General features: G+C 36.5%; 1 protein-coding gene across 6 annotated transcripts in view; it reads right to left on the bottom strand.

Annotated features, from left to right (window-relative positions):
- LOC149565586 (uncharacterized) overlaps positions 1-12,742 on the bottom strand; it is a 233,695-nt gene that overhangs the window by 167,842 nt on the left and 53,111 nt on the right. For 3 of the 6 annotated variants that reach the window (XM_089819104.1, XM_089819109.1, XM_089819105.1), the window contains one exon: positions 4,149-4,344. In XM_089819104.1, coding sequence (XP_089675230.1) covers positions 4,149-4,344 — 196 coding nt within the window. Of the gene's footprint in view, positions 1-4,148; positions 4,345-5,892; positions 6,659-12,742 lie in introns of those variants that run through there. The other 3 variants (XM_089819106.1, XM_089819108.1, XM_089819107.1) reach the window with 3 other exon arrangements.

The following is a 12,742-nucleotide window of genomic DNA, read 5'->3' as shown; positions in this document are numbered from 1 at the left end:
GCGATTGTTCGCATCATACTAAATTCGACTACAGCTTCCATTATTATTGTTGGCATTGTTGTTGTTTTGCCCTCGCTTATTATTCCTATACCCTCCCGATGTGGCACCCTCATTACTGGTGTTTCTGCTCCCTCCTGACGCGGAAGCCTCTTGGATCAGGAGCACTTGTTGAGGTCCTCTTGTTTTCATATTGAAGAGGCATTCCTTTGAGGAATGTCCCATGATCTGGCAGATCTCGCAGAACTGGTTCTTTGTACAAGATCCCTTCATGTGACCTTCTGTCTTACATTTTGTGCACCATAGCTCGTTTCCCTTCATTTCTTTCTAAATGTTCTTAAATTCCTTCATCATTTGGATCATATCCTTCTGGAGAGCTCTGACCTTCTTGCTGCCCTTTTCGTCATCGCTGCTCTCTTTTTCCAAAGACGCATCATCATCTAAATCGAATGAGCTACTCTTCTTTCTTATTTTCTACTCACTTTCTAAGTTCATCACCCGATTGTATGCTTCAGTGTATGACGATGGCAGCACAATCTTCATTTTCTTCCGTAACTTCGGGCGTAGTCCTTCAATGAACCATCTCTTTTGCAGCCCATCTGTCGGCTTACTTTCCATCTTGTTTATTAAGTCTTTTAATTTTCTGGCATATACTCAACGTGTTTCATTCTTTCCTTGCTTTTTGTTGTATATCTCTACTACGATCTCATTGTCGTCGCGCAGCAATTGAAATTCGGTGATAAATTCCTTTTTAACTTCCGCCCAATTGGTTAATTTTTGGGGATCCATATCAGCAAACCAATCAATTGCAACACCCCTTAGGGCTGCCGAAAATTGTCGGACCCATTCGTTTGTATCAGTTACGCCATTCGCCGTCCAAATTGTTTCGCATGTCTTACAATGTCTGATTGGATCGACCATTCCATCACCATCAAACTCTGGCAACTTCTCCTTTAGTCCAGTCATTACTGTTCGAGGTTGAGGGATTTGTTGTGTAGCCATGCTATTTTGCATACCCGCGTTGTTCTATACACCTGCGTTGTTCTGAACACGCGCTATTCCGCACACCCGCATTGTTCTGTAGACCCACGCTGTACTGCACACCTGCGCTGTTTCGGACACTCATCTTATTTCTGACAGTCGTGCTATTTGGTGAAGAAAGGTTTTCGTCAAGCAAATTTGTTCGTTCCGAAAGTGTATCTCGGACGAAGAGTTCACTCCATGCTCGTGCTCCCTCGACACTCTGAGCCGTGCGAGTTAATTCCCTTCCATCTAGATTCTCTTCCCTCGACGTATACAGATTAAGAAATTCCTCCCTTGCTTCTTCCACCAAACTGCTGTCGAGTCTCTTCTAGCAATTCCTCAGTGCTTTGGTGTCCATCGGCAATCTGCTGAAACCTTCATCTACGTTTGGCCTGTTGTGTTAGAATTAAATTTTCTTGTGATGTACAAATTTCATCTTTTTCCTTCAACTTATTCTTATTTTTGTTCAGCTGATTCGGCATTAGTCTTTATTCCTTGCTTTCATTCCAAGTCTATCGAGCAACGGCGCCAAATGTTTACCATTTGGGTAAATAGATTAATGCATACAAACAATGAAACAAGAATATGTAACAGTAGTACTCCTTTTATTATTCACATATGCCAAAGACATTACATTATGCTTCTGATGATGATTACAATGATCCCAAAGGGTGTATATATACTTTCCGAAGAACCTTCCCGAAGGGACCCGTCGGCTACATAACAATAACCTTCCCAAAGGGCCTGTCGGCTACATAACAATAACCTTCCCGAAGGGCCTGTCGGCTACATAACAATTACCGACGACATCAACCCATCGGCTACTCAATATTTACCGACGACAATAATTTCTTGTCTAAACTCTAATGTTGAACAAGCACATATCAATTTTGATAAATCCTGAATTTTGATAAAGGGTGAAGTATCATAGTCATACTATCAAATGATTTGTTTTTGTATATTTCTTGTGTTTCTTTGCATATATTATATATATAATTATACACACACACACACTTCCGCATCCGCATCCAAAAAAAAATCCAGCGTCCCACATCCACTTCTTGAATCTGCTTTCGAATCTGCATCCAAATCGGCAACTTGGTATATTTTGTATAGATGAACCCAAAACAAATTCAAACCCACCCCAAAAACAGATTTGAACGAATCCCACACCCAAATCTTGAACCCAAATCCAAACTGGCAACTTAGGGAATGAACAATGTCCAAAATCAGATATAAACTTATGAAGTGCGAAAAACAAGAGAAGTCATTACACAATACTTAAATTTTATCCTAGAAATAGATTTTATCCTAGAAGACCCTCAATGGGCAAAATCCAGCTTAGTGACAGCAATTGCAAATCTACTTGGATGTTATTAACTTATTAATCACAAACAAACGAGTACAAAAAGTAGATACAGTAACAACTGACAGTCACTCCAATGGCTCTCTGTGAAGCTCCAAATAACATATACAGCTGAGTTGTCATAATTTTGATCACAACCACATTCGCACAGTACTCTGGTGTCAAAAGTCAAGCTCCTCATGTATAGCTGTTAAAACAACATCCTCATGCACTAGAGAGATTCAAAAGCAGAACTGGAATAAGAAAATTGTGACTATTCAGCAGCAAGATAAGCTGGAAGTTCAGGAGAACCAGTAGTTTCAAAATAACCTCCTGCAGAGACGAGATGTTAATAAAACTGGGTGTTTGCTGCTGCTGATTTTTTCTTGGAAACCTCATACTTGTGAAAAAATTACATTTCCAGGATCTTTGGATTAATATGCCTACCTGCTGTTGTGACTCACATGCTCTGTATGGCCTAATAAATGTAAACTTGGCACTGATGAATAATTAAATACCAAGTGTTAGATCATGAATGCTGAGATTTCACGCTTTATGTTCTAAGTTGTGTGCCATTAACCATAGAGTTTTTAGGCATACTTGCAGATTATTTTTCAAGGCATTCCCAGTTAATTCAATTACTTAAAACTGGTCCTTTGCCCCAGCATAAAACAGAAGAGGTAGGTTTAACAGAGAGACATGGATTCAAAGGTTTATATGTATCTTTTTTGAACTTATTTATTGGAACATCCTTATTTAATTTCTTGTTTCCTGCACAGTTTGCATCAATCTAATGATATGTGGCCCAGTCTGTTCCTTTCTTTCATTTGGAAGGGCAAAATCAAAATTAACATTTCAAGGTTCTATAAGGAAATGTTGTATTCTAGTTTTTATATTTTTATAGGTGACATATGAAGTATAAACCCAGATTTATGCTGAACTCTTACCTGCTAGAAATATTTAACAAAAGCTGATAGTGAAGTATGATTAGATATCCTTTATTCTTAGTTTGACGGGATGATATATATTGTATTACACTAATAAAATTGATCTCACTTAGTCTGGCCAATAGTGGCATGTTGTGATAGTAAAGTTGTGTTGTTGTTCATGTCATCAAGGTTCATATCCCATTGGGAATGATGTCCCCCATACGTGGCCTCACTGGTTCATAGCTCCAAGTCAAAAAGTTGACCCTTCTTTTGGAAAAATAAATTCTACCTTCTTAAAAATGACCTGTGGAATCCAGACTCACAGCTACATTTTAGCCAGTTCAAAACACTTTTAACTAAGAAAAAAGAAATTTCCACTGGTGATGTATAGTGAGGTGGAACTTTTGGCCCTTCGGTATCCATATGATACAAGTAATCAGGGTCTGCATTTGGTAAACAATTTGGCTAACCCGGATCCTTGCCAAGATTATACCTTCTGCCTAAAAAAATAATCAGATGAATTGTCACATCATCAAGGAAAGGTTCATACTTATTATAGATATTGTTTATGAAAGTTGTTAAATAAGGATAAAGTCCAAAACTTTCAACTACTAAGGAATAAACGACCAACTAGCATGATATCAAATGTTTAAAACATATAGGAAAAATAATTGTTCAGTTCTTGAATCGAACAATATTGCCTCTGAGAGAATATCGTCAAAAACCCAACAGAAAAATTTTGAATGGAGGCAACAAATGTGAACCTATTCTTCACAATTTTTAGTTCCAATTCAGTTAACTGTCAGCAAATAACCTGCGCTTTAACAAGGAAGACATGTAAAATTATGCAATACCTCATAAACACCTTGATGCATAAGCAAAAGGTCACGACTTCCGGATATAAGTTGCCAAACAAGACCCCTGAGGCAATCTGGGATACCCTTTCTGATACGTCTTTTAACAACATTTGGCTTTCTTCTAACATAGTGCTTCCAATCAGTTCCACCGACTCCAATCATTTTCCTCCACTTTCGAACCCTCCTGTGTTCCCTAGTAAAATTACCATTTCTGAAAATTAGTTTTAATCGTAGAGCTTGATCAGCATCTAGAAAAATATAAGCTCTTCTTACTGCTCAAAGTAAACATAACTCTATAAGCATGTTAAAAGCATGCACCAGAAAATAACTAATTCTAATTCATGTCGTAGAAAAACTTAAAAGTAAATAATGGATGATAGAATAGTGTCACAACCAATAGCATGCAATATATTTCAAAGTAAAGACCTCAGTCTGGTACAGGGTAAAGAGTAACATTAAACCACAATTACAAAAGAACACCAACTGCTGAATGGATACACTATCCTTGAAGCTATTTTAAAATTAAAATTTTCTATAAAGTATCTTAAGGCAATATATGATCAAAAAATTTAATTGCTTAACGCACCTTTTGGCAGTTTTGTTCGCAAAGTCCAGCAAATCGAAATTGAAATCAGGATATCAAACAGATGTACAAAGTACATACCATTAAAGAATATTTCTGAGCTACTATGAAAAGTTACTAACCCTTATGCTTATTAGGGTTTTAATTCAAATACTTTTAACAGGTGTATGTAGTGCCTGTAGGACTATAATTGTAACAAAATATTATAAAACAATTGACAGATCTAAAAATTATATTGTTCATCTGTTCATAATAGCAAAATGTATACCAACCAATAGTTCTGCAAAACTAATAATTATTTTATTACACTCCAAAACATTAATTCCATGTAATGGAATGTACAGATCTTCAAACACAAAGGATGCTCATATAATCCTGCAGTCACTCATTGAGGACAGGCTTATGCGTGCCCAGATTTGAGCTTCTCAAAGGAATGTGCGTAGAATTCCTGTACACATATGTGGGATGCATATGCAAACAATAATTTGACTAGCGGAAAGGGGAGCGTGGCAGGGAAGAGGGAACTCTGAAGGCAGAAACCCCTGTCTACTATCTTATGAATTTATATGAGGATGTGTAATATGCAGTAGAAATTCTACTAAATGAAAAAAAATTGACCAGTCTCAAAGAAATATGAAGAGCTATCAAGCGAATGTCTCGTTCAAGATAAGCACAAGAATCAACCCAGGAAAGCAATCCATATGTCGTCCACTTGAAAGAACGGGATCACTGGAGATCAACTCAAGAAAAAAGACAGTGGTAATATAATGTGATAAGTCAAATAAATAGAGGAAGAATTACAAGCATTATCCAGAAGTCCAAATAGTGCTTGATTAGAAAAATATCGCATTTGAATGGAACGATAGCAATAAATTTTCTGTGTCTCCAAAATGAGACACAGAACCAAAATGTGTCTACAAATATGATTTCCTCTGCATCACTGGACCCCTTTGGTTTTATATTATATGTGATAATTTCCTTTTACAGGACTGAGGAACTGTGAAATATAAGAATCATACCTAAAGCTGACTTAACTTTAAATAACAGTAACGAAAACATACTTGAAATCCAATTACAATAAGCAGCACGTGAATTTATATATGACTATCAGTACAGAACTCCAATTTTCTTATCTGGTGATAGTCTTAATAAGCAAACCTTTTGTAATCATTTGCTACAATTGATGACTTCATCTTTCATGAAAATACATAATTTTCCCTTCTTACAATCAGAAGAGTCGAGATATTATATGGGAACCGTTTGTTCAAACTTCAGATCAAAACCCTAGAATTAAATGTCATTTTTTCTCGTTTCGTTCGACAGCCTTCATCGTTCTACTGGCTGGATGGTACAGAAAGGAATCCAGACTAAAATCTTAAAGATTTTTTTATTTGGTAGCTCCCAATTTCCTTCAGTGTGCGAACATTTACTATTTTTAAGAAGGAAGTGGCACACGCGTACAAACATTATCTACCCATAGAAGTCGTTTGAAAATAAAATTGCTTTCCACTAAGCGTTTGCCGGACATTGAAATAGTCATTGGACCTGAAACTACTTCTACTGCCCAGCCTGCAGATAATTATCATTGGTTCAATTTCTTTGTTAACGCATACGCTTGTTTAAAACTTATTCATCTATGAGATGGACTTAATTTGGTAGTCCAGCTTACGGATGGTCTGTTTTGCTGCTATACGAAGTTCAGATTTTTTTGCCCGGAAAAAGCTTTATTAAAACGAACATCAGACCAAAAAAAGTGCAAATACCAACAAAAATCATTAGGTACTCCAAAAAAAAAGCACTATTTCATGTCACAGAAGACTCACACCAAATATCGAAAAAGTTTAAATCTACAGTTTAAAACATCAAAAACCATTCAGATATTTGTATTGAGACTATCCCAAATATCGAGAAAGTTTAAATCTGCAGTTTAAAAGAAAACAGTAAAAATTATTCAGATATTTGTATTGAGACTATCCAGAAGAGTTCAGATAGTAAAATTTGGTCCTTAATTTTTATATAGTGACATGTTTTTCCAATAATTATTAAAAAATATATATTATTATGATTCATTGTAAAAAACAATTTAAATTTGTTTTTAGTATTTGTTAATTAAAAAAAAAATTGTTAATTCATGATTAAATTTTTTTATTTTTATCAATTACAATTCAACTAAAAGTCTCTAATTTTCTAAAACAAGATTTGAAGATAAAAATTATGTATCTTAAAACTGATTGGCTAATAGGTTTAAGATGTCGAGCAAAATTTCAGAATGCATACCCCCTCATTTATAGAACTCAGTAATATCCAATTAATTAAAAATCTAAATATCTCTTTTTAACCAACCACCTCTTTTGATTTTACAATTTAGTAAATTGTATAGTATGATATATTTATGTAATTTATTTTATATTTCTATTTATTTTTTTAATTTTATCAATTATATACAATCATTTTCATTATTAATCAAAATAAATACTATAAATTTACAAATTTAGAATATTATCCAACAAGAATAAATTTATATTCAAAATAAAAAATATTTATCATATTATTATTAACTTACATATGATCAAAATATGTTTTATTTTTTATTTATATTGGTCAATGGACACTTTGTTGATGATTCCTTTCTCATTCTTTTGAAGGATGAGGAAAACATCACTAATGCCTTGCAATGCCTAGACACCTATTCAATGGCACAAAATGCTCTATTATCAACAATCTTTTTTGCCAGCTCTGCCTTGGCTTGACCAGTTTGAATGGAAATGGGTCACGCACGAGGAGATTTTTCACTTTCTGGGCATTCATTTTGCCTTTCAAGCTTCCCTAGTTGATTTGTGGAACGCTATGCTTATCAAGATTGCAAAGAAGCTTGACTATTGGCTTACTAAACCCCTTTCTCTTGCGGGAAAATTTTAGATTTGCTCAAAGGTCTTAGCGGCTATACATGTTTATTATTCTTCCTATTGGACTCCTTCCAAAGCTTCTTATCTAAAATTAGAGCGATTGCTCTGTGACTTTCTTTGGACTTCTAGTTCTGACCATCATGGCCTTCACAAAGTCGCTTGGGATTTTTGTTGTCTCCCCAAAGAGTCTGGAGGCCTTGGCCTTCTTTCCATGCAAAAGCAAGGTCTCACTCTTTGTGCCAAATGGATTATACGTGCCATTACTAGAGATGAAGCTTGGAAAGTTTTCGGCATTGCATTTCTTTTGCGTTCCCTGTTAATAGGCCTACATGGAAGGGGATTGGCTTTCAAACCCTTCTCATCATGTGGGAACTTGTGCACATACAGGGCTCTTTTGTTATCAAGAGCATATGCAAAGCTTGGGAAGTTGTCAAGCCTTGACTTCGATGGTCTGGTGATGGGTTCCGTGATGGGTTCTCTTTGAACTAGCAAAACATTTGGTTGTCTCCATTGTTTTCCATCCAAGGTGTTCCTCTGGCCAAGACTCAACGTGCTAGTGCTCTGCGTTTTTTCAAACGTGGCATCAAGACACCTAAGGACCTCTTTTCCAAGGTCACTATAAGTCTCAAATCCTGGGAAGATATGCAAGTCCAGTTCTGTCTTGCCCATTCAGATCAACAGACTTTTGATATGTTGCTTTCTACAATTCCAGATCACTTAATTCGCAAGGTGGGTATTCAGTGTGTTCAACCTTGGTGGATAGATTGGAAGTGGTATCCTGCTACTCCCTTCACTAGCTACAAACCAAGTTTGGGTATCAACGGCTTTCTCCCCATTTGTCGATGGTGGATACCCTCGACCAGCGCTAGCATTTGCAATCTTCCCTTTCTCAGTAGAGAAAGCATTTCAACACTATTTGGAGTGTCATTACAAAACCCAAGATTGCACTATTTTCTTGGTGCCTAGTTTTTCAAGGTCTTCCCCTTGGGCCTCGACTCAAGCATATTGGGGTTTCGGATCCTCAATGTCCATTTTGTGGGTAGCCAGAGTCTTTTTTTCATATTTTTTGGATATGTAGACATGCTCAAAACTATTGACTAAACCTTTTTCCTGGCATATGATGCTTTTGGGTGACTCCCCCAGGTTCCCTAGGCAATTTACCCAAATCTGGCATACTTTCAAGATGGAGATTTTATTTACCTTGTGGTAAGATAGGAATGTTGTTCTTTTCACTCAGTTTTCTCGAAATAAATGTTGTTACGTACACTAAAGCTTGCATTTGTAACAATGTAATGATGCAAATTCAAGTCCAACCCAATAAGGTGGCTCTGGAGGTGGCCGACCTTTAGGAGCTACTCAATCATTGGGGTAATGCTCCCTGTACGGTTGCCAGAGTGCCTCCTGACATCTCGGCAGATCACACTCCACCCAGGGGTCGTCGTCGGGGGCGCAGCTCATCTGCCCGCTGCTCTCATACACCACATTCACAGGCTTCTTGCCATTGCTCTCCTAGTAGTGGCGATGGTGGTTGGCGTCCTCACTCAGCTTCTCTACCTTGTTGTGGCTCCGGTTGGTCCACAGGTCTAGTGGCTCCCCCTCCTGGTCCTCCTCGTGTGGTTTCTAGCAAATGGCCTTTTTGCTTGGAGTTGGCTATTTCACCCTTGTGAGCTGATACAAAGGATGGTGACCAGGCCCCTGATGATGTTGCTGATGACTGAACTATTCCCAGTCCACCTGACAATCCCAAGGATGACTGGTGTTTTCATGATCGTGATGAACCACCCCTCTCAGCTGACACTGCTTTGGCAGCCTAAGAGGTTGCTTAAATGTTTTTTTTTATGAATAGTTGTTTATTTTGGCTTCGGTCGTGTGAACTCTCGCGAGGTGATCTTGTATCCCTCGGCCCTTTTTTGTAAATTGTAACTAGTATATTATTTATTTATTAATAGAAAAGGACTATTCATCAAAAAATAAAATTATAATAGATTAAAAAGTATAAGAACTATGTAATTAATACAATTTTTAATTTTTAATTTAATTATAAAAATATTTACACTATGCTATATATATATATATATATTAAAATAACTATAAAATTATTTTCAAAACATGATTTTACTTTAAAACTTAATAATTTAATAGATAACAATTTACTATATTGTAATTAAAATAATATACACAAATATATAATTTTAAATATGGTTCTTTTTAATATATTATTATTTCTAGTGTATATAGTATAATTATAAATATATAAATATTAAATAAATGTCTTTAATAAAATATGATAAATTTAATATAATTAATGTATAAATAATTATTTGAACTAAGTTGTATTAAATATTATAATTATAATTTCGAGCAAACTTCTGGCATGCATGGTGGAGGCAACTACAGCAGCAGGAATTTGTATTCTCAAAAACCAAGTATGCTAGGAAGGATCTTGGTGGCTGGGCTCCCCCTCATCCCTCCGATCTGGAAGATGGTTGGACGAAGGTCTCCTACAGTCAGAAGACCACTTTTAACAAATCTCAGAAGAAACAGGGAAGGGATCCTTTATACCTATCTAACAGTTTCAAACCACTGCAACAAAAGGAGGGTTCCCTAAAACTGGCGACTAAAGCATCCCAACAAGCAAATCCTGTTAAACACGACCCAACTCAAGCTATCTCAGGGGCACAAGGTGATGAAAAAGCTTCCAAGATCATAGAAATCGAGCTAAAAGATATTATGGTAGATCGAGCGCAAACGGAAAAGACCATGAGATCCTCACAAGGTGGATCGGCTTTGGTAAATCAACCGAGGAAGTTGCAAATTGGCTTTGCCTGAAATTCCCCAAGGTAGGTATAACTATTATAGAAGAAGGTTTCATGTTTATGGCTTGTTCACAAGATGTTAAGAACAAAATTCTAAAGGAGGATTCTCCCATTATAGATAACTTTCCTTGTTCAAGGATTGGGAAAACAACTTCAACCCAAAGTATGTGAATAATGTAAAAGTGGTTAGGGCCATTTGAATTCCAAATCTTCCTATAGAACTCCTTAATAAAGACATTGCCAAACTAATTGGTAAGAGATTAGGGAAAGTCATAGGTTGGGTTAGCCAGGGCTAATGTAAATCCGAATTTATTATGCTAGTAAAAATGGAAATCAGTGCTAAATCTCTAGATCTTGTAATATTGAGGAGGGAAAACCAACATTTTATTGTTCTCCCCGAATTTTATGAGGAATACATCACGACGGTAGAGGGTCTCACCATTAACCCACTAAGATCATGTCCTATAGTTCAGGGAGAGGAAGTGTGCCTTATTGAAGAAGGGAGAGGTTTTGAAGGAAAACATCCACCTTAGACCATTAAGAGAAGATTTAGATAAGTAAAAGAGGAAGAGTTATGGGAGGACCCCTATCCATACGCCAGGTGTAAGCTTAGATCTGAAATCCATATCCCAAACAAATTTGAAACCATGGGTCCTCAGCTTGCACTTAGACCCCCCACTGCACTTGAGGAAGAAGTGCCTAAACCTCCCCACCCTTTCTCTCTTAAGGATACCTGAATTGAGGATAGTAGACAAATGCAAATGGTAAAGACTTAAGTATTGGAGAATATAAAGCTTCTTTGTTGGGGATGTGAGGACAAATGGAGTTAGTCAAGGAAGCAGTAGATAAAGAACTAGCGTTTATCAAGGAAAATGTCCCTCTAACAAAATGGGGTAATATATGCATTTCCCCTTCGTCAAGGGAACCCCAAGAAGAGGATGCAATTGATGCAAATCTAGAAGAATTAGGATAATTGATTAGGTTAGTCATGTCAACTCCCAATCTTAGTCTTGCAAAAGTTGGAGCAGTTCTAGAAGAAGTAACCAATTTGGAGTTCAAAACCCAAGCAAATGAGGTGAAAGCTTCAATCCTAGAGGAGAATTTTGTAGATTCCTCTGTGTTAGGTATGGTTGCATTAGAACAAGGCAAAAAGGTTATAGACTATGCAAAAAAATCTAAGAAAAGGGGCAGAAAACCCTTATATGAATTACGTATGGAGGATGCAATGGCCTCCGACCAAGCAAAGATCTCATTGTTATATGCAAGGACGGGGAAGAACCTTCCCTAGGAGCCATGAAGCTCATAACCTGGAATTTTGGGGACTGAACGGCCCTAAAAAAGTATGCTTACTAAAGCATATAATAAAAAAGAACATAGCAAAAATTTTCCTCATTTAGGAAACTAAGTTAGATCTTGGTAGTTTAGAAAACTGGAAAAATAAATTAGGTGGTTGGGCTTTAGAGGGTGTCCCAACCAGGGGCGCTTCTACTGAACTAAGCTTTAAATGGAATCCTCGAAGTCAACCTAGAAATTTTAAGTAAGGGTAGATTTTGGATGGGGGGTAACTTGTATGTCTTCAACTCTGATTTAAAGTTAGGTATTATTAACATCTATGGTCCAAATAATTTGTAGGATAAATTGGAGGAATGGAGTGAAGTAGAAAAATTCCTAGAATCTCACCCTAGGTTATCCTTCATTATAGGTGGGGATTTTAATGCCATTCTTCAAAGAGAGAAAAAAGAAGGTGGCTTGGATAGGACATCCCAAACTATGATAGCATTTAGTGAGTAGGTCGCGGAATAATCTTTCGGAAATTGCAACTTTTAATGGTACCTTTACTTGGACAAATAGGAGACTAAGCTTTAGTAATATTAAAGAGAAGCTCAATAGATTATTCTTTAGAGGGAATTTACTTGAATTCAATTTTGATTTAAACTCCCAAATCCTTCCATTCTCAAGTTCAAATCATTACCCAGTTTTGTTGGAATGCCTTGGCCCCTCAAAACCCCATAAATGTCCATTCAGATTTGTGAAAATGTGGCTCCTGAACTCCAAGCTTTTAGACCTTATTAAAACATGGTGGACAGGAGGTTCCTTTGAAGGATCTAAAGCCTTCATCTTCATGACCAAACTTAAATTGATCAAGCAAAAGCTTAAAGAACGGAATATAGTCTCCTTTGGAAATATTTTCAATGAAAAGATTGATATTGAAGAACAGTTAGCAAAGTTAAATTCGGAAGTTATAGATAAAGGCATGAATCAAGATAGTTAATTGTTGGAGAAAGA

The sequence above is a fragment of the Cupressus sempervirens genome, chromosome 3, assembly GCF_028749045.1.
Source record: "Cupressus sempervirens isolate cs-2001-9-10 chromosome 3, ASM2874904v1, whole genome shotgun sequence".
Lineage (NCBI taxonomy): Eukaryota > Viridiplantae > Streptophyta > Pinopsida > Cupressales > Cupressaceae > Cupressus > Cupressus sempervirens.
The sequence above is the reverse complement of the archived record's forward strand: the minus strand, read 5'-3'. Positions and strand labels throughout refer to the sequence as shown.